The following is a 23,179-nucleotide window of genomic DNA, read 5'->3' as shown; positions in this document are numbered from 1 at the left end:
TTGTCTTCATGTCCTCCTCAGGTCCTGCTGGAAAATAAATAAGCCAGATCACAGCCCTCCTGGCCCAACCCTTCACAGGTCTCAGAGGGCTTAGTGTCTTTAAGGCAGCCTGAGGTTCCTCTAGTTTCCAGGAGTAGTTAGGCCAATGGGAGGAGAAAGGAAAGGGTGTGTGTGGGTGATTTCAGAAGTGATCATGGCAAGAGAGAGCCCTCCAAATACAGCTGAGAAAATGGACTGCTTTCTGACCAGACGGCCCATTCCTGTCTCTGGGTCTCAGATTCTCTTGACTGTAGCAGAGAAGTCTTTGTGAACTAACAGATCCTTCCTTCTCAGGAGGGAAGCTATCATTCCCTTCCCAAGCGTCTTCCTTTTATCCACAGTTTCCAAGGCGTCTAGGAAGGCTTCTTATACTGGATGCAGCCATGTCCTCGGAACCGCACTGAGTAGGCTGAGAGGGGGGACTTGGATTCCAAGGTCCCAGTCTTAGATAGTAGGGACACTCCTACCTCACCCCTCCCTGACCGCCCTGAAAAGCTGATACAGCGGTGGGAAGCCGTGAAGTCACAGCAGCTCAGCTCCCAGGCTTATCTTTTGGTTCCTTCTGCACCTCATTCTCAACCTTTGTTGCTCCCCAACCTTCATTCAAGCAGAGAGCTTCTCTTGTCTCAATCAGAAAAGGGAAGGTGAGGCTTGCAAAGGTCCAAAGAGTGATGAAGCCTATACAAACAGATAGAGTAATAGGACTTTATAATGCTGTACTCATTAAACAAGCATTCCTCAGTTCTGTGTCAGTTTTAGCTTATAGGCAAAATATGCACATAGAGGCATTTTAAGTGCACATCCAAACTCTTAGACATTTTTATATTGTGTAAGTCTGACTTTCAAGTACATGCCTTGTAAAATTTTTGAGATTGTTACCCTATTTCAACTTATGTTACTTTTTTTTAAAGATTTATTTATTATATTTATATGAGTACACTGCCGTTGTCTTCAGACACACCAGAAGAGGGCATCAGATCCCATTACAGATGGCTGTGAGCCACCATGTGGTCGCTGGGAATTGAACTCAGGACCTCTGGAAGAGCAGTCAGTGCTCTTAACTGCTGAGCCATCTCTCCAGCCCCTTATGTTACATTTTAAATCAAGACAGATTTTTACAAATAAGCAATTCAGTGTTATAGATATAAATGTGCTGATTACATTTTAGATTGCTGCAGATCTTCATAGAAACTACAGATTTAACTTTTAAATTGGTGAGTTAACTATACCACCCAATATGGACACTAGTTTGACACTAAAAATAAACGATTTCTTTTACAATCTAGTGGTAGATAACTCCCTTAAAGAGGATGTTTATTTCCTGAAAAACAAAAACAAAACAACAGTAAAAAAAAAAACCCACAGTAATAGTTAAATAATGGACTTTAGGTTGGGAAACTGAGGCAGGAAGACTGCAAATTCAAGGCCTATTTGTGCTATAGAGTGAGTTCAAGGTCAGCCTAGGCAATTTTTAGCAAGACCTTATCTCAAAATTAAAATTAAGAAGGGGGTATGGTTCTGTGGGTCCTCAGCACCACAGAAACAACAGATAAATATATTTAAAAGGACAAAGTTTTCTTTCCCCTTGGGCATTTTGAGATCGGTAATCTTGTCTTACATTGTCAGAGCAATTGCAGAATTGAAAGCTGAGCTGATATTCCAGGTGGGTAATGTTCCCCTGGCTGGACATCTGTCAGTGATGCAGTCTATGTGTTTGTGTGTTTGTGTGTTTGTTTGTTTGTAAACTAACATGACATTTTGAACAGCATCTGCCTTAATGTGTCAGGAGCTGAGTAAGGAGGAAGCAGAAAGCAGCAGCAGTAATTACACATGCCCATGGACACCGACACACTGCTCACACAGCCTCCCTTCCCTTCCTCTGCTGGCCAAGGCACTGGTGTGGAGTACTACTTGATTTCTATTAGTTTTTTTGTTGTTATTGGTTTTGTTTTGCTCTGTGTTGGTTTTAGTTCTTACTGTAGGACAGCTGCGTACTTGCAGAAGAGAAATGCAAAACCTCTGCACGGAAAACCTCAGTTTAGACAGAGTTCATCCCTTGAAGACCTGTCTTATTGCCTGGGTAGCTTGACCTTCCCACTTTGATCCTGGTAAAATTCCCGTTGCCCTTTGCCTTCCATCTCTGTGTAGATAGGAAAAGTGCTTCTAAACCTCAGTAAAATAGTGGTGACAGAAAGATTAGGGTTAGCTTTGTTTGTTTGTTTGTTTATGTTCTTAGAAGATGATGTTTCTCTATGTAGTCCTGGCTGTCCTGTAGACCAGGCTGGTCTTTTATCACCATGACCCAGAAGCTTTATAATTTTTAGAACTAGAAAAGGGGACTGGTGGGAAGGCTCAGTTGGTAAAGTGCGTAAGAACCTGATGTTCAGATCCCTGGTGACCAAGTAACATCCAGGCATAGCAGCATATGTCTGTAATCCTAGCATGGGGTTGCAGAGACAGGCAGATCCCCGTCTGTCTGAAATAGCAAATTCTAGGTCCAGTAAGAAACCCTGTCTCAAAAAATAAGGTAGAAAGTGATAGAGGAAGACATCCAACGTCAGACCCTGGCCTCAGCATACATATATACACACATGTACACACATGTACACACACGCACACACACACACACAATCAATCAATCAACCAACCAATCTATAAAATGAAAATGGGACTCAAGGTAAGAAACCAGAACATGAAGGTTTGTTTCTGTTAGCCCTAAAATGAGGAGCAATGAAGGACCTTGGAATTATGCTGAAAGGTCCACAGGATGCAGCACTTGTTTCTAGGGAGGTGTGCTAGGGAAAGAAGGAGGCACTAGACTTTAGGAGATCCAGGAACATGGGTACAATGATTACATTCCCAAAGCAGTTATTTAATGTGCGTGTTATGTACCAATGCTACATTTAATCATTTGTTCCTTAGGAATTCTGTGCTACATGCCATCCTAAGAAACTTGTGCACATTAATTCACTTAGTGATCACAGAAGGCCATGTGTTAAATGTGCTTGTTACTGCCTCTTCCCTTAAAGGCGAACAAGATGAATTTGGCCCATCTTCACAGCTCTTTAAGCAGGAGTGTTAGTCTAGGTGTGGACCGAGCACAGTGTGAGAAAGTTCGGTGGGCACGTACAAGAGCTGAGACAGTGAGGGGCCTGAACTGCACTCAGAACCGACTTTGGCCCCAGCCGGAATGCTGCTGAGCAGAGTGGTGAATGGGAGCAGCCTGAGTGAGGCTAGGAGAAAGGGCAAGCGGGAGATTACAGGAAGATATGTCCTTCAGACCGAGGGACCACTGTTAGGAGAGCATCTCATATGGGTGCACTGGGGAAGTCGGGCATCTGAAATGGGGTGGACCTTAGATGCCTCCCTTTGTAACTACTTATACTATGAATGCTTTCTTTGGTCTCTATGTTTGGGATTCAGACCTTTCACTGAATTTGTTTTGTATATGTGGATCAATACCTCTGTGTTTAGTCAGGTAGTAAGCCTCTGAGCACATGCAAATCACTTTGTCTCCATGGAAATGCTGTGGACCTCCTTCTGAGCGAAACACTTGATAAAGAGAATGAACTTTCATCCAAGGGATAGTCTTCTCTCTGGTGCTCCTTATGACTAGATTGAAAATAAAGCACTTGCAAAATACAGTTAGAGGACCAAGGAGATAGGCCAGTCAGTAAAGTGCTGACGCCTGAGATTAATCCCTACAGCCTGTGTTTAACCCTGGAGGCCTTGGCTCATGAGTTTGTAATTCCAGATGGATCCCTGGAACCTACTCAGAAAGCGAGGCCTGTCTCAATAAAACCAAGTGGGTGACTCCCAAGGAACCGCCTCCTGGTTTGATCTCTGCCCTGCATTACATATGCTCACATGTGAACCTGCATTACATATGCTCACATGTGAACCTGCAGGACACACAGACAAACTAAATACCATTAGTTGTTATTCAGTTTTCCAGAAATGAAATTGCTTTATTTTAAAAATAGAAATCTTGATGAACCTGGCTCATTGGGGAACCTTGGCTAGAGAATGGGATGAGTGATGAGGCAAGCTCCAGCTTTCGGTGATTGGTGCTTCTAGGCCAGTGCTAACTGAGGTCTGAGATGGATCCAGCAAGAGGGGTCAGGCCTGAGGGAGCAGGGAACCAGGCATGCCTTCTGCAGGACGGAGGAAAGGAGAGAGTTAATGCTTCCTTTCTTCCTCCTGTTCTTAAGGTCTACTCTGGGGCTGGAGAAACAGCTGAGCAGTTAAGAGAGCAGCTCCCTCTTTTAGAGGGCCTGAGTTTGGCCTTTTCCAGCACTCACATCTGGTGGCTCACAGCTACCTGTAACTGCAGCACCGGGTGGATCTTATACTGCTAGCCTCTGTGGACAAACACCCGTGTGCACATATCCACACATGTATATAATTAAAAATAAAATAATTCTTTTTAAAAAGGATAAAGATTATACAGTAAATTACATAAAAAGCTGGAATTTAGATTTATGATTGTCAATCTTTGACACATAATTCTTTTGTATTTAACGATTTATTTTATTTTTGTTGTGCCTGCATGGTTGTAAACAACCATGCATATGCAGTGCTTGTAAACAACCATGCACACAGAAAAGGACATTAGATTCCCTGGAGCTAGAGGTACACACAGTTGCGTGCTACGTCCTAGGTACCTGGAACCAAATGCAGGTCCTCTGCAAGAGCCGCAAGTGTTGAGCCATCTCTTCAGAACAAATCCATAATTCTCAATCTCATAGATTTCATGAAAGGAGCCCGGAACAACAGCTTCTATGTCTTCCTCCCCCTCCCTTTTCAGTGCTTGTTTAGCTGTCTCTCTTCTTGCTTGGAGATGTCCAGTGTCCCTCTCTGCCTCTCCCTGAGCCTGGAGCTAAGCTGCTGGCCCCAGCACCTGCCTGTCTCTGACCTCCTAAGTGCTGAGGTTACAGACATGTACACTACTGTACCCAGCTTTTTATGTGAGTTCTAGAGATTTGAACTCAGGTCTTCATGCTTGTGCAACAAATGTTTTTACCCACTGGTCCATCTCCTTACCCCAAGAACATGTGTTTTTCAAGGATTGATTGATTGATTTGAACTTTACAAATTAGAAGATGTAAATAAGGATGTAATAGTTTTGCTATTAAAAGAACAGTGTTAAATTGTTCACCTTTGACTTCCAATTTGCTATACTGAGAAGTTAATAGGCTTTCTTGGTCTTTCATATCTTAGTTTTTTTCTAAAGTTGTTCGAGAGAAGGAGATACTTTTCTTCTGGGTCACTACTAAGAGCTTCTACTGTTTAAAGAAAGTGGGATTATTTAGTGTTGAGAAGATGTTTTGGTCAGGAAACGGCTTGCTATACACACATGAGGACTTGAGTTCAGAGTCCCAGCATTCAGGCATGGTGGTGGATGCCTGTAACACTGGCACTGGGTAGCTAGAGACAGGAGATCCTTGGACTTGCTAGGCAGCTAGTCTTGCCTAATTGGTGAGCTCCAGCTTCAGTAAGACACTTTGTCTCAAAACCTGAGGAAAGTGATGGAGGAAGACACCAGATACTGACCCATGGTCCCTACACACACAAACATCCATGTTCACCTACATACGCATGTGCACGTACCCAGCATGCAAACCCTCCAGAAATAATGTCAGTATTTTAATGTCTTGACTTTCAGATGCTGAAACAATTCTCACATGTAACTTTGTAAAAACTTGTCATCAAATTCTTCAAAATGGTTTTATGTCGTAAGCTTAACAAAACCCTAAGATGGGAAGATGACTTCTAGACGCCACTTAGCATTTAATTACTAACAGTTCACCAGGCTGTGAAGTCCTGGGATGAAGAATAAGAATGGTTGCTTAGGGATTTTTCAGGTTTTCTATCCACATTTTATACCGTGTGATCACAGTTATTACTGAGAAGCTCTACATGACTTACATGCATTGTTTTACTCAGTCTTATGTATGAAAGGACTTCATGTTGAAATCTTTGATCTCAGTGTATCTTGAATATGACTATGACTAAAATATCTTTCTTAAAATAGAACTTTTATGTACATATGTGAAATATGAAATGCTTTAGAGAGCATATTTGGAATTGGCTCAACTGTTATGAAATGGCTTTTGTCTGGCTCATAACTACTGTAACTACATTTTAAAAATTGAAAGTTGGCTTTTCAGAAAACCAAATGTAAATGTTTCCAATCTTACCATCTCTTAACCAAAGCCAGCTGTGTCATAGTGCAGACCACATGTTAGCGAACACTGAGATGCCTGTTAGTGATCTGATTCGGCTTAAATAGATTCAGAGAAATAAAGCCACAGACATCTTTCTCTTTATACTGAAGTGCATTATAATCAGCTCTCTCCTTCCCTATCCTCCCTCAGGTCCGTTCCCAACACTTCCAGCTAAACAACTGTGGCGTTTAAGTTGGCTCGAAATTTATTCCCAGTCCTAAAGTGGGTTTATATCCTACCAAATGGTGAACAGACCACTTTCTGGCAGTCAGAGTCACCACCAGACGTCATTGTGCATGGTAGCCACTTGTTCATGTTAATTAGATCATTCATCGTTTGTAGCCTTCAGGATCCTCGTTGCTGTGTGGTTTTCTTTTGTTGTAAATGTCGGTGTACATGAGAGTGCTCACTTTCCCAACAAGATTTAAATAATCTCTGCCCAGAGTGTCCTTGCTGTTGTCACTATTGTCCCACTTTAAAAGTGTGTCTCAAGAATACTTTGCATGAAAGATGATGAAAAAACTCCTCCAAATACCCATGCAGAGAGGAAATGACACATGAAAGAAAATGGTTACCACCTTGAGAAAAACAGTGATCTTTAAAATGTAAGAGAGACTTAATCAAAAGGGGCACTTAGATATGAATTGACCTTGAACTTACTAAAATGAATTGTACTCTTGAGTATTTGGCATATGTGTGATTTACAAAGTACATTTTATTTACTTGTTTTGAATATGCCAATAAACAATTATGTTGGCATAGAGATTGTCTTAGTTAGGGTTTTACTGCTGTGAACAGATACCATGACCAATGCAAGTCTTATAAAAGACAACATTTAATTGGGGCTGGCTTACAGGTTCAGAGGTTCAGTCCATTATCATCAAGGCAGGGACATAACAGCATCCAGGCAGGCATGGTGCAGGAGGAGCTGAGAGTGCTACTCTTCATCTGAAGGCTGCTAGAGGAAGACTGGTTTCCAGGTAGCTAGGATGAGGGTCTTAAGCCCATGCCCACAGTGACACACCTACTTCAACAAGGCCACACCTCCTAATAAGGCCACTCCCTGGGCCAGACATATACAGACCATCACATTCCTCACCCTGGCTCCCATAGACATGTTCAAACATATGAGTCTATGGGGGGCCATGCCTAAAAAAAGCATAATGCAAAATACATTTAGTCTAACTTCTAGAGTTCCCATAGTCTATAGCAGTCTTAACAATGTTAAAAGTCCAAAGTTCAAGATCTCTTCTGAGATTCATCCAATCACTTCACTGTAATCCTCAAAGCCAGACAGGAAACCAGCTGGGCAAACTCCAAACCCTGCATCTCCAAGTCTGATGTCAAAGCAGTTTTCAGATCTCAACTCCTTTTTCGTCTTTGTGGACTGCAACAGTCTTCTTTCTCCTGGGCTGTTTTCACTCCCTGTTAGCAGCTTCTCCTCAGCAGATAGTCCACAGCTCTGGCATCTCAAACATCTTAGGGTCTCCAAAGCAACTTCAATGTTACAGCTTCTCTGAATGTCTGGGATCCACACATGATCTTCTGGGCTCCTCTAAAGCGCTATTGTCACTTCTCCAGCTCTGCCCTCTGCAGCACTCTAAGCTCAGGTTGATCTATTCCACTGCTGCTGCTGTTCTTGGTGACCATCCCATGGTACTGGCATCTCCAGTACGCTGGAGTCTTCCTCTGCAACTAGGCTTCACATATAGCCTCTCCTAGGCTCTCTTCATGGTACCAAGACTCAACTCCTTTGCATGACTCCTTCACTCCTGGGACATCAACTGCAAATGAGGCTGTACCTTCACCAATGGCCTTTCATGGCCTCTCAGCGCCAAGCCTCAGCTATTCTTCATGACTCCTTCATGCCTTCAAAACCAGTACCACCTGAGTGACTCTTACACATTACCAAGTTCAGCTGCAGCATGAGGTACAACCTTGGCTATCTTTGGAACACAGCTTCTTTGTGCTCTCAGAAAACACTTCCTATAAGATTTCACCTCAGCGACACTGGTCTCTTCTTAATCATGACTACTTTCTTAGCTCCAGCTAGCCAGCATCAATTGCCCCAGTAGTTCCTTCTATTCTGGACTCTAAAGTCAGAGCCATGTGGCCAAAGCTACGGAGTTCTGCTGCTTACTGGGGCTGGAGCATGGCCTCCTTGTTCTATTACAGTATCTCTTCCTGTTTTCCAACTCCTTCACTGCCTAAACTTGGCTATCCTGGAACTTCCTCTGTAGACTGAACTCGGAGATCTGTGTGTCTGTCTCCTAAGCACTGGGATTAAAGGTGTGGTCCACCAAACCTGGATTTAAGTTTTTCTTTACCTAGAATTTGCTCTGTTCTAGGCTTGGCCTGAGATCTGCTTGTCTTTGCCTCCTGGGACTAAAGGCTTACACTACCATTCCTGGATCTAAATCTAGCTGGGTGGAATCTTACCTCAAGGTCATTACTCCCTTAATTTAATTTAATATCCTGGAATACAGGATTTAGCTCCATTTCACTTCCTGGTACCCCTTTAATACTCAAGCCGTATATTTCATTGATATTTTTCCTTTCTCAGCTTCCTATGCTTGTTTAAAATGCTCTTCATGAGACTTAACCAGAGATCAAAGTCTATGATGGGCATTTCTGAGACTTCCTTTGTCAATGCAATTAATCTGAGTCTCTTTACCTTAGACTCAGGCAGACTCTTCAGACAAGGCCAAAAAAATAATCACATTCTTCACCAAAATACCACAAAATATTCTCTATGCTACATACTGAAATTCTTCTCCTCTGAAACCTCTTGGGTCTGCACAGTTCAAATCACTTGCAGCAACAAAGTCTTGCATATTCCTTCTAGGATAGCCCATTAAGGCCTACTTAAAGCATTCCACTGCTTTCCAAATCCAAAGTCCCAAAATCCACATTCTTCCACACAAAATCATGGTCAGGCCTATCACAGCAGTACCCCAGTCCCTGGTGCCTCCTAATAGGGCCACTCCCTAGGCCAAGCATATACAAACCATCACAGAGATCTTCTAATTGCTAGCTGAGAACGGTTTCACCAGAAATGGGAAGAGTTAATTGGCATGTGTGTACTCCCAATTAGAGTTTTCTCACTGCCTTCTAAGCATAGGCTGGCATCTGTCATTACATTTATGCAAGAAAAAAAAAAACTCATTCAGAAGTTAAAATAAACTAGAGGACAGACGCTCATCTCTGAAATAAGACCAATTTGTAGTTTATTTCCAAATAATTCAATTTCTTTTTTTTATTAACTAGACAACCAGAAGTTTCAAGTCACATATTTGATCAAACTTGTACAATTATAGTATTTAAAACAAATTTGTTGATTTGTTCTGAGTTAAGAGTTTAATTTCATGAAGATATTAGAAGGAGGTATCAGCTAGTGAAACAAATCTGTAAGAATGAAAATCTTTAGGGATGAAATGTGGCTTCCTAATCATCCGCCCATGCCCTCAGCTGGCTCGCACAGACCACCTATTTGGCTACTAAGGCTCTGCATAGAAACCAGGCTGTACTAAAAGCTAAGCATTCTTAGCTTTTGTTTTTTGTTACATTTTGGTTGGTTGGTTGGTTGGTTGGTTGGTGGGTTGGTTGGTTGGTTGGGTTTTGGAGAGAAGGTTTCTGTGTAGCCCTGGCTGTCCTGGAACTCACTCTGTAGACCAGATTGGCCTCAAACTCAGAGATCCACCTGCTTCTGCCTTCCAAGTACTGGGGTTAAAGACATAGGCCACCACCACCACCTGACTAAAATCTAAAAGTTTGTATTGTGGCCATTTCTACACATGATAAAATCAGCTGAGGATTAGAGCTAAGATATGTAAAGTCACACAGCTGGAAAGCATCTGTTAACCATATATGCTGCTGCTGTTAAGACACACGAAGTTCTTGAGCCAGTCATTTAAATTTATATTATATTTTATATTACTATTATAAATTTATAAATATAATATTAACATATTTAATATTATAAGAAACATCTTTTTTCTTAGCAGTAGGCAGGTAAGAACTTGATCCTAGTAAAGTGAAGGCAAGAAGTGTAAAGACCTATATTCAGTCAGAAATATGTAAGTGAATAATAACTAAAAAAGGACGAATGGAGAATGAGCCATGGCAGGTTTAAAGCAAGAGTTCGAAGTGAATATATCTAATTACTGCTTCTCATGCCATTCCACCCCAGGACTAAACGTCACAGAAGCAGGAACTGATATTTCCGGAATTACATGAGCACACTGAGTCATGACTTTCAGTTGCTAGCCTCTGCTGCATCTGCATAATCCAGCATTTTGCTCTACTGTGCCTCCTGAATTTTGTTACCTTTTGGTTTTGAACAAACTGTAGTGCTTGCTATGGGATGAACCTTTAAATGACAAGAAGAACATGATAGAACAAACTTAATTCCTGTTGGCCCTGAGCAGCCCCCATGCTGAACTCTCAGTTATGTGCTGGCACGGGAGTATTGGTTAGATTTTTCTCGGGCACTGCGATTTCAAGTCAGTTCGTTTTGATGCTGGTTGAATCTTGCTGGCCTGATTAGTATTGCAATTATAATCAAACACAATGGGCTCTTTCTTGGAGACTGCAAAGCTAGGTCAAAGAATAGAGGAAGGCTTATTGCCTGCACCCAGCCAGGAGACCACTGTAGTTGTTCTGAAAGCAGCCAGTGCCTTTCAGACAACGGAAGCAAGCAGATTTTTATTCAGGAAGTCTGAACATACGTATGCTTAAAGTTACTTCTGAGCATGCTGTATTTAAGAAGCACGCTGTTAAGCGTGTTCAATTTAACCGGGGAAGATGGTAGATGCATCCCTGAACCTGATTAGCCCAGAGTCATGCGGCACATACAACCGTGTGAAAGTTAGTAATAGACAAGAAAGGGCACATACAACCGTGTGAAAGTTAGTAATAGACAAGAAGGGGCACATACAACCGTGTGAAAGTTAGTAATAGACAAGAAGGGGCACATACACACCGTGTGAAAGTTAGTAATAGACAAGAAGGGGCACATACAACCATGTGAAAGTTAGTAATAGACAAGGAGGGGCACATACAACCGTGTGAAAGTTAGTAATAGACAAGAACACTTCTGGGTGTGTTTACCTTGCTTTATAAAGATGTCAGATGGGAATTCTTAAGGGAATTCTTAACTTTTCCCCAAAAGTCTTCAGCTGAAACAAATTGAAAGGATATTTTAAAGATATGTTCACATACAAGTTTGCCCTTAAGGAGCTAGCCTCCTGTGCTGCTAACATAATTACTTCATTCTTAGGAATGTATTTCCTTTTTATTATTCATTATCTATTGGTCGAATGTAACATTTAAGCAGAGTATGAGCTCAAGTTAAGTATTTTCCTGAACAGGAGCATTTCTACCTCTAGTTCTCTCATAGTATTCTGAGTTTAAAGGCCTGAGATTTCCTTTGAATTATTTTCCTTCCAATTTAATTTGTTCCAATTGAAGTTGACTTAGTAAAGAGCTGTTGAAGACATTTAAGCATTTAACTTCTTGCTGTAAAGTGTCTTAATCTATTATTGGACAATTATTAAGTGTTATACATATTGGAGAATCCCATCACTAAGCAAAGTAAATGATTAAACAATGCTGTTCTTGTTACAGAAGGTAGAAAGAAAACACACAAAACACAGACTTGTAATGGCACAGTGTCCTTTGAAAACAGTGTAGACTAGGTTAAGTGCTAGAGGCTAGGGGGACTTAGGCTGTGAGGTTGGGCCTATTGAGAAGATGGCATTGGAGAGACTCTGAAGGGCAAGACTCTGAAGGGCAGGAAAGAGTTCTTGGTGGGTATCTGAGGAGAGCAGAGGGAGCCCTCAGCAGTTGCTCAAAAGAGGCAGGAAATGGGCATCTTCTGGCTTAGTGGTCTAGGCAGTGCTCTTTCCCTAAACCCTCAGTCTGTAAGGTAAAACCCCAGGTGCCCAGAAGCAGTTCACCTCCTAACCCCCTTTGCTTCTTTGTTGTAATCTAAGACCCCTAAAGACTGCACCTCCTCAGACCCGCCAGCAGTATGACTAAGACATGGAGCCTGCTAATAAAGTAAAGCTTAGCGTCTGCTAGGGCAGCACCCCAGCTGCCTCACCTAACCTAACCCTACTATCCTGCCCACCACCTGCCATGGCCGGCTCTGTACCTCTCAGCTCTGCTCTGCCCTGCTCCAGGCCTGTCCCCTCCAAGTCCACTCTGGATTGTCTTACTTCTGCTTTTCTTTCTCTCTGTCACTCCTCTGCCCATAAGTTTTGCTCCCTACTTCCTGCCCAGCTGTTGGCTTTCAGATCTTTATTACAACCAATCAGTATCGAGACAACCTCTGATACATTTCTAGATTGCTTTTAGGCAGGTGAAGAAGGACGAATATTTACAAATAGGAAACCCAGTGATGGACCATAGAAACGACAGTACCACAATCCTGCCAGCACTTAACCCTCTGCAGGTACAGAGTTAACAATTGAAAATACAGAGACACTCCTTCACACAATGTGAAAAGAGGTCACTCCAACATCTTTCAGTCAGTAGAATAGTGTGTACTCTCAGTCATTAATCCTTTTTGCACAGAACTTCAATAACACCAGGGAAAACAAATAAGAACTTGTACCTGTGTGTGGGCCCCTCCCCACTTAGCTGTGATTTTGATACTTCATGGAGATCATGTACTTCAGACTGTGGTTTTGAATCATCAGAATTTTTTAAATTTTATTTTATTTTTCTACTTATTCACTTTACATCCTGCTCACTGCACCCCCCTTTACCCCCTCCCACAATCCTTCCCCCATCCCCATCTTTGCTGAACTATTGCACCCTCCTCTCCCATATACCCTTACCCTGGCACTTCAAATCCCTCTGAGGCTAAGTGCTTCCTCTCCTACTGAGGCCAGACAGGGTAGCCAGCCCATGTACAGGAAACAGCTTTGGGGATAACCCCTGTTCCAGTTGTTCAGGACCCACATGAAGACCAAGTTGCACGTCTGTTATATATGTGCGGGGAGGTCTAGGTCTAGCCTTTGTATGTTCTTTGGCTGGTAGTTTAGATGGGGTTCCGATCTAAACAGAGAATTCTCAATAGAGGAATCTTGAACGGCTGAGAAGCACTTAAAGAAATGGTCAAAGTCCTTTCTCATCAAGAAAATACAAATCAGAACATCCCTGAGGTTCCATTTTGTACCCATCAGAATGGCTAAGAGCAAATACTCGAGTGATAGCACATTCTGGGAGGGATGTGGAGCAATGGCAACACTTATTCATTGCTGGTGGAATTGCAAACTTGTACAACCACTTTGGAAATCAATTTGGAGGTTTTTCAGAAAACTGCTTATAGTTCTACCTCAGGACCCAGCTGTCCCACATCTGCACAGACACCCAGAAGATGCTCCAACATCTCACAAGGACACCTCAATAAAGCCCATAGCAGTTTTATTCATAATAGCCAGAAACTGGAACCAACCTAGATGTCCCTCAACTGAAGAATGGATAATGGAAATGTGGTACCTCTACACAATGGACTACTATTCAGCTATTAAAAACAAATTAAAAAAAAACTAATTTGGGGGATGGGAAAGCAGGGTTTTTGAATATCACAAATACTATTCTCTAGGCTAGCACCTGACACATCTTAATAGAGAATGAAAAATCCTGATTTAATAATAATAATTCCTATTCAAAATTGATGTAAGATCATGTTACTTTTTAGAAAGACCAGTTAGTAGTCATAGGTTTTGTTACATTTTCTTGTGTGTTACTAGAATTCTAAGTATTCCTGAAGGTTCCTTTTAATGAATTCATTAGAACTGGGCCTAGCTATCTCATGAGGACTCTCAGCCAGGGTGAGGTGGGGTGGGTTTGTTGGTAATGGGTGACCATTCTTCTCATCAGCTTCCAAACATCATCAGCGTGTCTGCATCCCTTTTGCTTCTGAAGCAAAAGGCCTCACTCATTGCAGACAGGCCACAGTGTTGGGAGTTAGCCCTTCTGAGCCTCAGATCCTCAGCAATGTGGATTAGGGTGGATTTCACTTGTCTCATCACTTAGTAGCTGCCATGATTATTGCCCCAGGACCCTACTCTAGGTGAGTCCGGTAGATAGATACATTAGGAAAGAGCTAGGGGGCTGGAGAGATGGCTCAGTGGGTAAGAGCATTGACTGCTCTTCCAGAGGTCCTGAGTTCAATTCTTAGCAACCACATGGTAGCTCACAGCCATCACTAATGGGATCTGATGCCCTCTTCTGGTGTGTCTGAGGACAGCTACAGTGTACTCATATATAATAAATAAATAAATACATAAATACATAAATATATAAATACATAAATACATAAATAAATCTTTTTTAAAGAGCTGTGATGTTCTAGAAAAGAGGATGTTCAGATAAAAGTAGGGAGTAGAGCTGAGATAGCACGGAAACCATCTGTAGTTGGTGAAATTGCTCTTCTGAAGAGACTGCAAATGCAAATTTGAATAATTGATTGTGTTTTAAGTTTTGATATATCCTATGGCATAATGAATTATGATTGATTGAAGTACAAGGAATTAAGCTGGACCCCTTTCCTGTGCCAAGCAGTGTGTCCGTGATTTAATGTGACAGTCCCTTTAGTCCTTAGAAAGTAGAGGGCTGGGGAGTGGACAGCACCCAGACTAGGTGACTCAGACAGGCCTGCAGTCCAAGAACGGTGCAGGTCGTTCTGCATCTCAGAAGGAATCTTGGCTTTTAAAGAACATTGTGTAAACACATTCTGCAATAGCTAGAAATGGGTGGGGTTTTTTCTTTTTTTTCCCCAAGGGAGAGAAGAAAGAACACATTACTTATATCACATCTACAGTGTTCACAGTAATTTTTCTTTTTTCCTCTCATTAGCACTTCTTTATTAGAGTATTTTAAAAAGCTGGTGATGTTATCCTCATTTTGCAGATGGATAATATGAGTTCTTGGGAAGGTAAAAATAAATGGTTTAGAAATGTTTGTTTATATTGTCATATAAAACGAGCTAAGTTTTCATATAGTACATTTAAATCCATTCTCTGGACAAGCAGGCAAATAATTGAGCCAAAGGTAAAGTATATTAAGATTGAGTTGCTATTAGTAGGAATGGAATACAGAAAGCTTATAATTAACTTGTAAATATTCATTTCAAATTTTTGGGGTTGGGGATTTAGCTCAGTGGTAGAGCGCTTGCCTAGGAAGCGCAAGGCCCTGGATTCGGTCCCCAGCTCCGAAAAAAAAAAAAAAAAAGAACCAAATTTTTTATTACATTTGTGTGTCGGTGTGTATGTGTGTACATACATGTTTGTTCATTTGTGTAGAGGTCAGAGGGCAACTTATTAGCACTGAGGTTCCTCTTTCCACCATGTGGGTCCTAGAGCTCTAACTCACATCATTGGGCTTGGTGGCAAGTGCCTTTAGTAGGCCATCTCACTGCCCCATATCTTTTATTAGTCAGATTTTCTTACAAGTTAGAAATGTATGGTTGGTACTATTTAAAATGCATTTTATTAATTGAAGTTTATAAATAAATTACTTGATAAATACTGTGCTAGTTGCTTTTCTTGTTGCTAGCCAAAATACCTGAAAAAGCAACCCAAGGAAGGAAAGTTTGTGTCCACACAATGTGTAAGTGTGTAGTCCTTAAGACAGGGAAGCATGGCAACTGGAGCTTGAGGCGGGGCTGTTTACACTGCATCACCGTCGGGGGGTGTGGTGGGGTGGGGTGGGGTGGGGTGGGATGGGGATGCTACTGTTCTTCCTTTTATTCAGCCTAGAACACCAGTCCATGGAATGGTATAATCCACATTTAAAGTGAGTACACCTCAATTAACCTAGTTTTAAGAAACCACTCCAGACATGCCCTGAGACTTGTTTCCATGGTGATTCTAAATCCCATCATGTTGACCATCAAGATTAACCATTACAAATGCATGCCAAGCATCTAGTAGTTCCAAAGCTCATATTAGCTCTGTGGGTGGACTTCTGCCTCGGGAAGCCTAGAGGGGAGCCCCAGACAAGTGTGACACTAGCAGGATGGATGCCAAGAGCCCACAGATGTCAAGAGGTTTGTAACGTGGGAGAAAGGAAGGCCGGACTGAGGGGCAGGTTTCAGTTGAACGTGATGTCTACAGACAAGGAGTGGACAGTGAGAGAGAGGCCAAGCCAGAGATCTAAAGATAACTGTTTGCAGTTATAATTTGAGAAAGTAGCTCAATATATTTTTCATGTTGGTTTTTAATTTTTATTTTAACTGGTAGAACCTTAAGAAGATTCAAGAAATGGAAAAGAGTGATGACTGTAGCACAGATCTGGAGGACCTGAAAAATGCAGACTGGGTAAGGAAATGGATGAGCTGCTGCTTGGTTTAGCTTGAAAAAAATGCTGGCCACTAAGGACCGAAGCATGAGTTAGTACATAAATTTGCACACTTGATTTTACAAGTAAGTAAATATTTTCATTATTAAAACTTTTCTTTTGACAAAGTTGTTTCCATTGTGTCTGGAGATATTTGTATTAACATTTATAATTATAAAGACTTTAAATAATACTCATGTACTCAAAATGGAAGCTCTGTGTAGCCTTGGTTGGCCTGGAACTTGCTCTGTAGCCTGACTTCAAGCCTCAGTTTAATCCACAGAACCCACACAGTGGAAGGAAAGAACTGACTCCTGGGAGTTGTCTTCAGACCTCACATAGATGCGCTCTCTCTCTCTCTCTCTCTCTCTCTCTCTCTCTCTCTCTCTCTCTCTCTCTCTCACACACACACACACACACACACACACACACACACACACACACACACACACACACACACCAACATCATTTTTAATCAAGAAAGAAAAATAGGTGGAAAGAGAGAACTGACTTACAAAGTTGTCTTCTGACTTACACGTGCTCCACAGGGCGGGGGTGGGAGTGTTACACCCATGTATGTGCACATCATACCTAATAATAATAGTAAGGAATCACTCGTTTTTAAAAATAATAATTAAGGGGCTGGAGAGATGGCTCAGTGGTTAAGAGCACTGATTGCTCATCCAGAGTCCTGAATTCAATTCCCAGCAGCCACATGGTGGCTCACAACCATCTGTCATGGAATCTGATGCCCTCTTCTGGTGTGTCTGAAGACAGCAACAGTGTACTCACATACATAAAATAAATAAATCTTTTTTAAAAAAAGTCAAAAAATATAGTAATTAAAATAACAATCCAAACTACAGCAGTCACTGACCAGAACCTGACAAATGTCGTGGGGACTCCACCTCTTCTTCATGACACCACTCAGGTGAATTATGTAGAAAGGTGAGAGTGGAAGGAGGGAAAGGTGGAGAACCTGGTTATTGTAAAGGCAGGCCAGCAGCCCAACAAGTACATCCATCCTCAGAAGAGAGTGTGGAGTGTACCGTTACATGTTGTAAATGAATACTGTCTGGAGGGCTTTTTTAGAAATGTAGTCACTTATTTTAAATAGAAAAATGTTTTGGTATTGCAGATAGGACCTAGAAACTCATACACACCAACCACCTCGTCTGTCAGAGAGCAACACACCTGAATGTGGAAATTCCTGTGACTCGACTTTATAACAAATACATTTAGAGAGCTACTGAAATCACTTTAACTTTAATAGGGAACGGTTTAATTAAAAACTGTTATCAATTGACTTTTCACTGAAATAGACAATGATACATTGTAAGACAAGAGAACAAACAGATTAAGAAACAATTATATGGGCTGGAGAGATGGCTCAGCGGATAAGAGCACGGACTGCTCTTCCAGAGGTCCTGAGTTCAATTCCCAGCAACCACATGGTGGCTCACAACCATCTGTAATGGGATCTGATGCCCTCTTCTGATGTCTGAAGACAGCTACAGTGTACTTATATATAATAAATAAATAAATCTTTAAAAAAAAGAAAAAAAGAAAAAAAAAGAAACAATTATATATATTTTAGTATATATTGAAAATTTGTCATTTTGAGCATTTGATTTATATAAAAGACAACATGTCGAGTCTTCATTATTAGTTATTTCTTCTTGATGAGATGAACTCGGAAACATAAAGGCACTGCTGGATGTCAGCAGCTAAGAGAAATGCTTGTGTCCGTCGGCTGTAGCTGCAGCCGTGCTGTGACACTGACCAGGACGCAGTCTAGAGTGTAAAGCAGTGAACCTACCTAGCTCGCTCACCATTCTTCAGGTCAGCTGTGGCACCTCTGCTCTGTCCTAGGAACAGAGCCACCAGGCTTGACACTTGGTATTTCTTGCTGCATGAAGAAGAAGTACAAGGAGGATAGCTTGCTGTACTTGTACTGTCCCCCCCCCCTTACACACACACACACACACACCCCACATGGCCAAACTCCAAGTCAAGATGTGGGGAATACTCCCTGCAGTAAGCGGAGTCTCACAGTAGTGTGTATTAGGGACACGCCTTTTAACACAGCCTACTGGCTTTCTACCCATTCCATAATTTTCTAAAATGTAACGTGTTTCTTTTATTTGGTGTTTTATAATCCATGCCTTTCCTTGATTCTCTATGACTGTAACCATTCAAAGAAAACGAGTGGATTATTTCTTGATAACTATCCTTTCTTGGTTCTTTCAGGCACGGTTCTGGGTACAGGTGATGAGGGATTTGCGAAATGGGGTAAAACTTAAGAAAGTCCAACAGCGGCAGTACAACCCATTGCCCATTGAATACCAGCTCACCCCGTATGAGATGCTCATGGACGACATTCGGTGCAAAAGATACACCTTGAGAAAAGTAATGGTAAGCACACAAATGGTCGCCTGTACTGTGTTTGTTAGAGATGGGCCAGTCAGGTACTTCTTCTCATAAAATATTTGACCGCTGTGGAAACTTGGAAAGTACTTTAAGATCAAAGAAGGAAAGTTATGAACATGTGATTTCATAACCAAGAAGAATCTTTTTATTATCTTGCTTTACCATTTGCATTCATACTCATTAACAACCCCCCCCACCCCATGTTTTCTGGTGAGTTTTATTGTTCTTGTTTTGAAACAGGGTCTTGTGTTACCCTGGCTGGCCTGGAAGCCCTTGTGTAGACCAAAGCAACTCAAGAGCGATCCACATGCCTCTCCCTCCGCCTCCTGAGTGCCAGCGATCCAAACATTTACCACTATGCCTGGCTTAATCAATCCTCAGTCTTTTTTTCTGCACTTTATTAGACAAGATGGGCTGATTTCAGTTTATAACTTATTAAGCTAGTTTCATGTTATCAATATTCTTCCATGTCATTAGTTCAACATTACTAATTATAAATGATTATATATTTTCTAGCTTATGGATATATCAGAGGTCATTAAGCAGGTCAGTATCAGGTATAGGCAGGCTGTTTAATGTATCCTGTTCTACACATCTTTAGTAATAGCTATACAGTGAAGCCCTTGAGCGAAGTTCTAAGGAACTTCTAGCTGATCAGCAAATCCTAGAAGCTCTGGCTTGAAAATGTCTCCTGTGTTAAACCACTTCCTCTCAGTCCCATCTCCTGTCCTTGTCACCTCACCTCTCATTGAGACTGTCACAGGCCTCACTGTTCTCCTGCTCGCTGGGACTACAAGTGTATAATACTACATCTTTAAATTTTTAGTCTTTTTCCCCTGACATATGGTCTGTCTTGAAGAAATCATGTACCCTTAGGGAAAAATGTGTATTCTAAAGCTGCCAGGTGTGGTGACATACATCTGTGATTCCCAGCACTCAGGACATAGAGGTAAAAGGGTCAGGAGTTCAAGGCCACATAAGTTACCTCTCAGGAATATCACAGAAAGGCAGAAAGAGAAGAATATTCCTTATTAGGTGGAGAGTTCTAGTTAATTTATGAAAACTTTCAAATCCCTCTTTTTGTTTTCTGGTTGATCTGTCTGGTTCAGGGCACTGTTGTAAGTGAAGGATTAAGGGACGCAGCTGTTGTGCAGTTGCTCCTTTCCCTCTCGTTGTCTGTCTGCTCATGTATCTTGGACTGGAATTTGGTTCATATTTACTAACAGTTGTTACATTTTCAGTAACTGGTGTCTGTTGTCTTTCGTGAGAGATGTTTGCCAGACGTGTTTGCCTGGCTGCAATGCTGCTGACCCAGCTCTTTTCTTCCATTGCTTACGGTTTACATTGGCATTCCTCTCCACCCCTCACTCTCAAGCTTATCCATGCAAATTTCTTTTTTTCTTTTTAAAGACTTATCTGTTTTATACATTTGAGTGCTTTGCCTGAATGTATGTATGTGCACCGTGTGTTTGCCTGGTATCTAAGGGAGCAGAAGGTGTCAGATCCCCTGGAACTGGAGTTACGAATAGTTGTGAGGAACTACTTGGGTGTTGGGAAAGGAACCTAGGTCTTCTGCAGCCAGTGCTCTCCCTGAGTCCTCTCTCCAGCCCCTCTTTTTAATTTTTTTTTTTTTTTTGGTTCTTTTTTTCGGAGCTGGGGACCGAACCCAGGGCCTTGCACTTCCTAGGCAAGCGCTCTACTACTGAGCTAAATCCCCAACCCCTAATTTTTTATTTTATCTTAAAAGTAATTCGCTCACTATAAATATTACAAAATATATATAAAATAAAATTCAGTTCTATCATTTTGTAATGTGTTTACTTCTTGATATTTTATATACTATTATATAATATAATTAAATTATATACTCTTGTAATACCATGTAAACTTTCCCTTCTGTTGAATATGGGGTAAACTTGTTTCTATATCATAAAATATAGTTTATGTCATTTTAAGAAGATTCCATGTCCATCAGTATTTTGCCTGCAGCTGTTTATGTGGTGTGCAAACCTGGTACCCATAGACATCAGAAGAAGGCATTGGAGCCCCTGGAATTGGAGTTATAAATGGTCATGAGCTCCCATGTGGGTGCTGGGAACCAAATCCAGGTCCTCTGCAAGAGCAGCCAGTGCTCTTGAACATGGGCCATCTCTCCAGCCTTTTTATTTATTTTTAAGTCATTTAAAAAGGCTCTTTTCATTATTGTTTTGAGACAGAGTTTCATAGAACCCTGCCTGGCTTTGAACTCTGAGTGTAGCTAAGGATGCCCTTGAACTCCTGATCCTCCTAGCTACACCTCTTGCTACCTAGAATTATAAACATGCCAGCATTCCTAGCTGATTTAAAATTTGAAAATAATTTGGTTTACGTACACAATGCATTTTATTCTATATGAACAAATTATGGTTTACTTTTGAAAAGTTGCTCTTTCATAAGTTTGTTTCTTAGAGACAACCAACGTTATTTCTTTGTATTGTTTTCCGTGTGGATGTGCTTCCCTGTTAATTAACAGGGAACATCTCTGGCACATTACAGATGTCTGTGTCTGTATCTGATGACTGCATTGTGAAGCAGCATGTGCAGAGCCTTTCACATTGTAGCCTTCTTTTCCATTGTTTCTAATTAGCATGCGGAGTTTCACTGTGCGTTGTCATACTTACATGGTGCTGTCCTGGGCTCCTTCCCTCCTCCATGCCAGAGCCCGTCTTTCAAACAGTCCCACTCCTGCGCTTATAAGCTACACCCATTCAGTAGCCAAGGCAGTCTAGAATTTTTAAAAGATGTATTTTACTACATCTTAATTATGAATAGATATGTGTGTCTGTGTGTAGGTAAGCGCACATGAGTGCAGGTGCTCATGGAGGCCAGAGGGATCAGATCCCCTAAAGCTGGAGATGTCGGGGGCACAGAGGTCTTTGTACTCACAGAAAAGCTTTAAGGAACACCAGGAATGTTAAATACACAGAGGCCTCTTCCTAGTGGAGGAGATAAAAATACCTGCTTTCCCATCCACAAGTCTGCAAATGGAGTTTGCTAACAACCTGGTGACCTTTTTGCCATCTGTGAAGGCAGACCTCACCTACCTTTTGCTAAAGAGGCCGACTTCACCCAAATTCTCCAGAATGGTTTTTCCAGACTCTTCCCTCCCTAAACTGTTACTCGCTCTTAAGGGAGATGTCACATGTACTTTATGACCTGCTGACCTCTGTGCTATCAGTCAGAGGTCACACTAGATTCTAGGCCTTTTAGCTATAGAACCCACCCTCATGGTCACATGCATTTTGTAAAGGAGTTTCTATGTAGTCACACCTTAAGCTTTATTGTGTACCTGGAGTTGGAATGATTGTTTCCTGGAAACCATGTAGAGTGTCTTGAGTATGCTGACCGTGACCTGCCTGGCACTAGAGTCCCCCAAGTCTGATCAGTTGACACAGTCGGTTTGCTCTGGGTTTTTATTCTCATCTCTTCTCACATCACTGCCTGCATGGACACCTGCCAGGACCCTCACATAGACAGCTGTGAACCACCCCATGCGGGGGTTGGGAACTGGACTCAGGTCCTCTGGAAGGGCAGCAAGTGCTCTTAACTGCCACCCCAGCCCAGCCCATGGTTTACAATTTCTAATATTCCAGAGTAATCTAGAAGTGGGCAAACCATAGTTGAGCTTATCTGTTGTTAATTTACTGTTTGTAAACCTTCTTAATATAAGCTGTAGCCACAGCTACTGGCTCAGTGGACATACATGTTTCTAGGCAGTGGTTCTGAACCTACAGCCCTTTAATACAGTTCCTCCTCATGTGTGGTGACCCCAACCATACAATTCTTTTTGTTGCTACTTCATAACTATAATTTTGCTACTGTTATGAATTGTAATGCAAATATCTGGTATACAGAATATCTGATATTCTATTCCTAAAGGGGTCTCTATCCATAGGTTGAAAAGGTCTGCTCTAAAACTAATAAATATTGCCAGATTGTCTAATATAATTGTAAGCCTCTTTGTGATTTGAAAGTCAGATACACATATTTGAAGTAATTCTGAGTTCTAAGACTATAGCTTCCCATAGTTCTAAAGAAGCTGTTTTCTCTACATGAGCCAGGGTCTCAGGTCAGGGCATGGGGTTTTTCAGCCC

General features: G+C 41.6%; 1 protein-coding gene across 6 annotated transcripts in view; it reads left to right on the top strand.

Moving 5' to 3' along the window:
- The window catches only part of Spire1 (spire-type actin nucleation factor 1), a 129,769-nt gene that overhangs the window by 70,846 nt on the left and 35,744 nt on the right, over positions 1–23,179 (top strand). For all 6 annotated transcript variants that reach the window (NM_001415684.1, NM_001415681.1, NM_001415682.1 and 3 more), the window contains 2 exon segments: positions 16,520–16,597; positions 18,867–19,031. In NM_001415684.1, the coding sequence (NP_001402613.1) occupies positions 16,520–16,597; positions 18,867–19,031 (243 nt within the window).

The sequence above is a fragment of the Rattus norvegicus genome, chromosome 18 (genome assembly GCF_021556685.1).
Source record: "Rattus norvegicus strain SHRSP/BbbUtx chromosome 18, alternate assembly SHRSP_T2T, whole genome shotgun sequence".
Lineage (NCBI taxonomy): Eukaryota > Metazoa > Chordata > Mammalia > Rodentia > Muridae > Rattus > Rattus norvegicus.
This window is presented reverse-complemented; position numbering and strand designations above follow the sequence as displayed.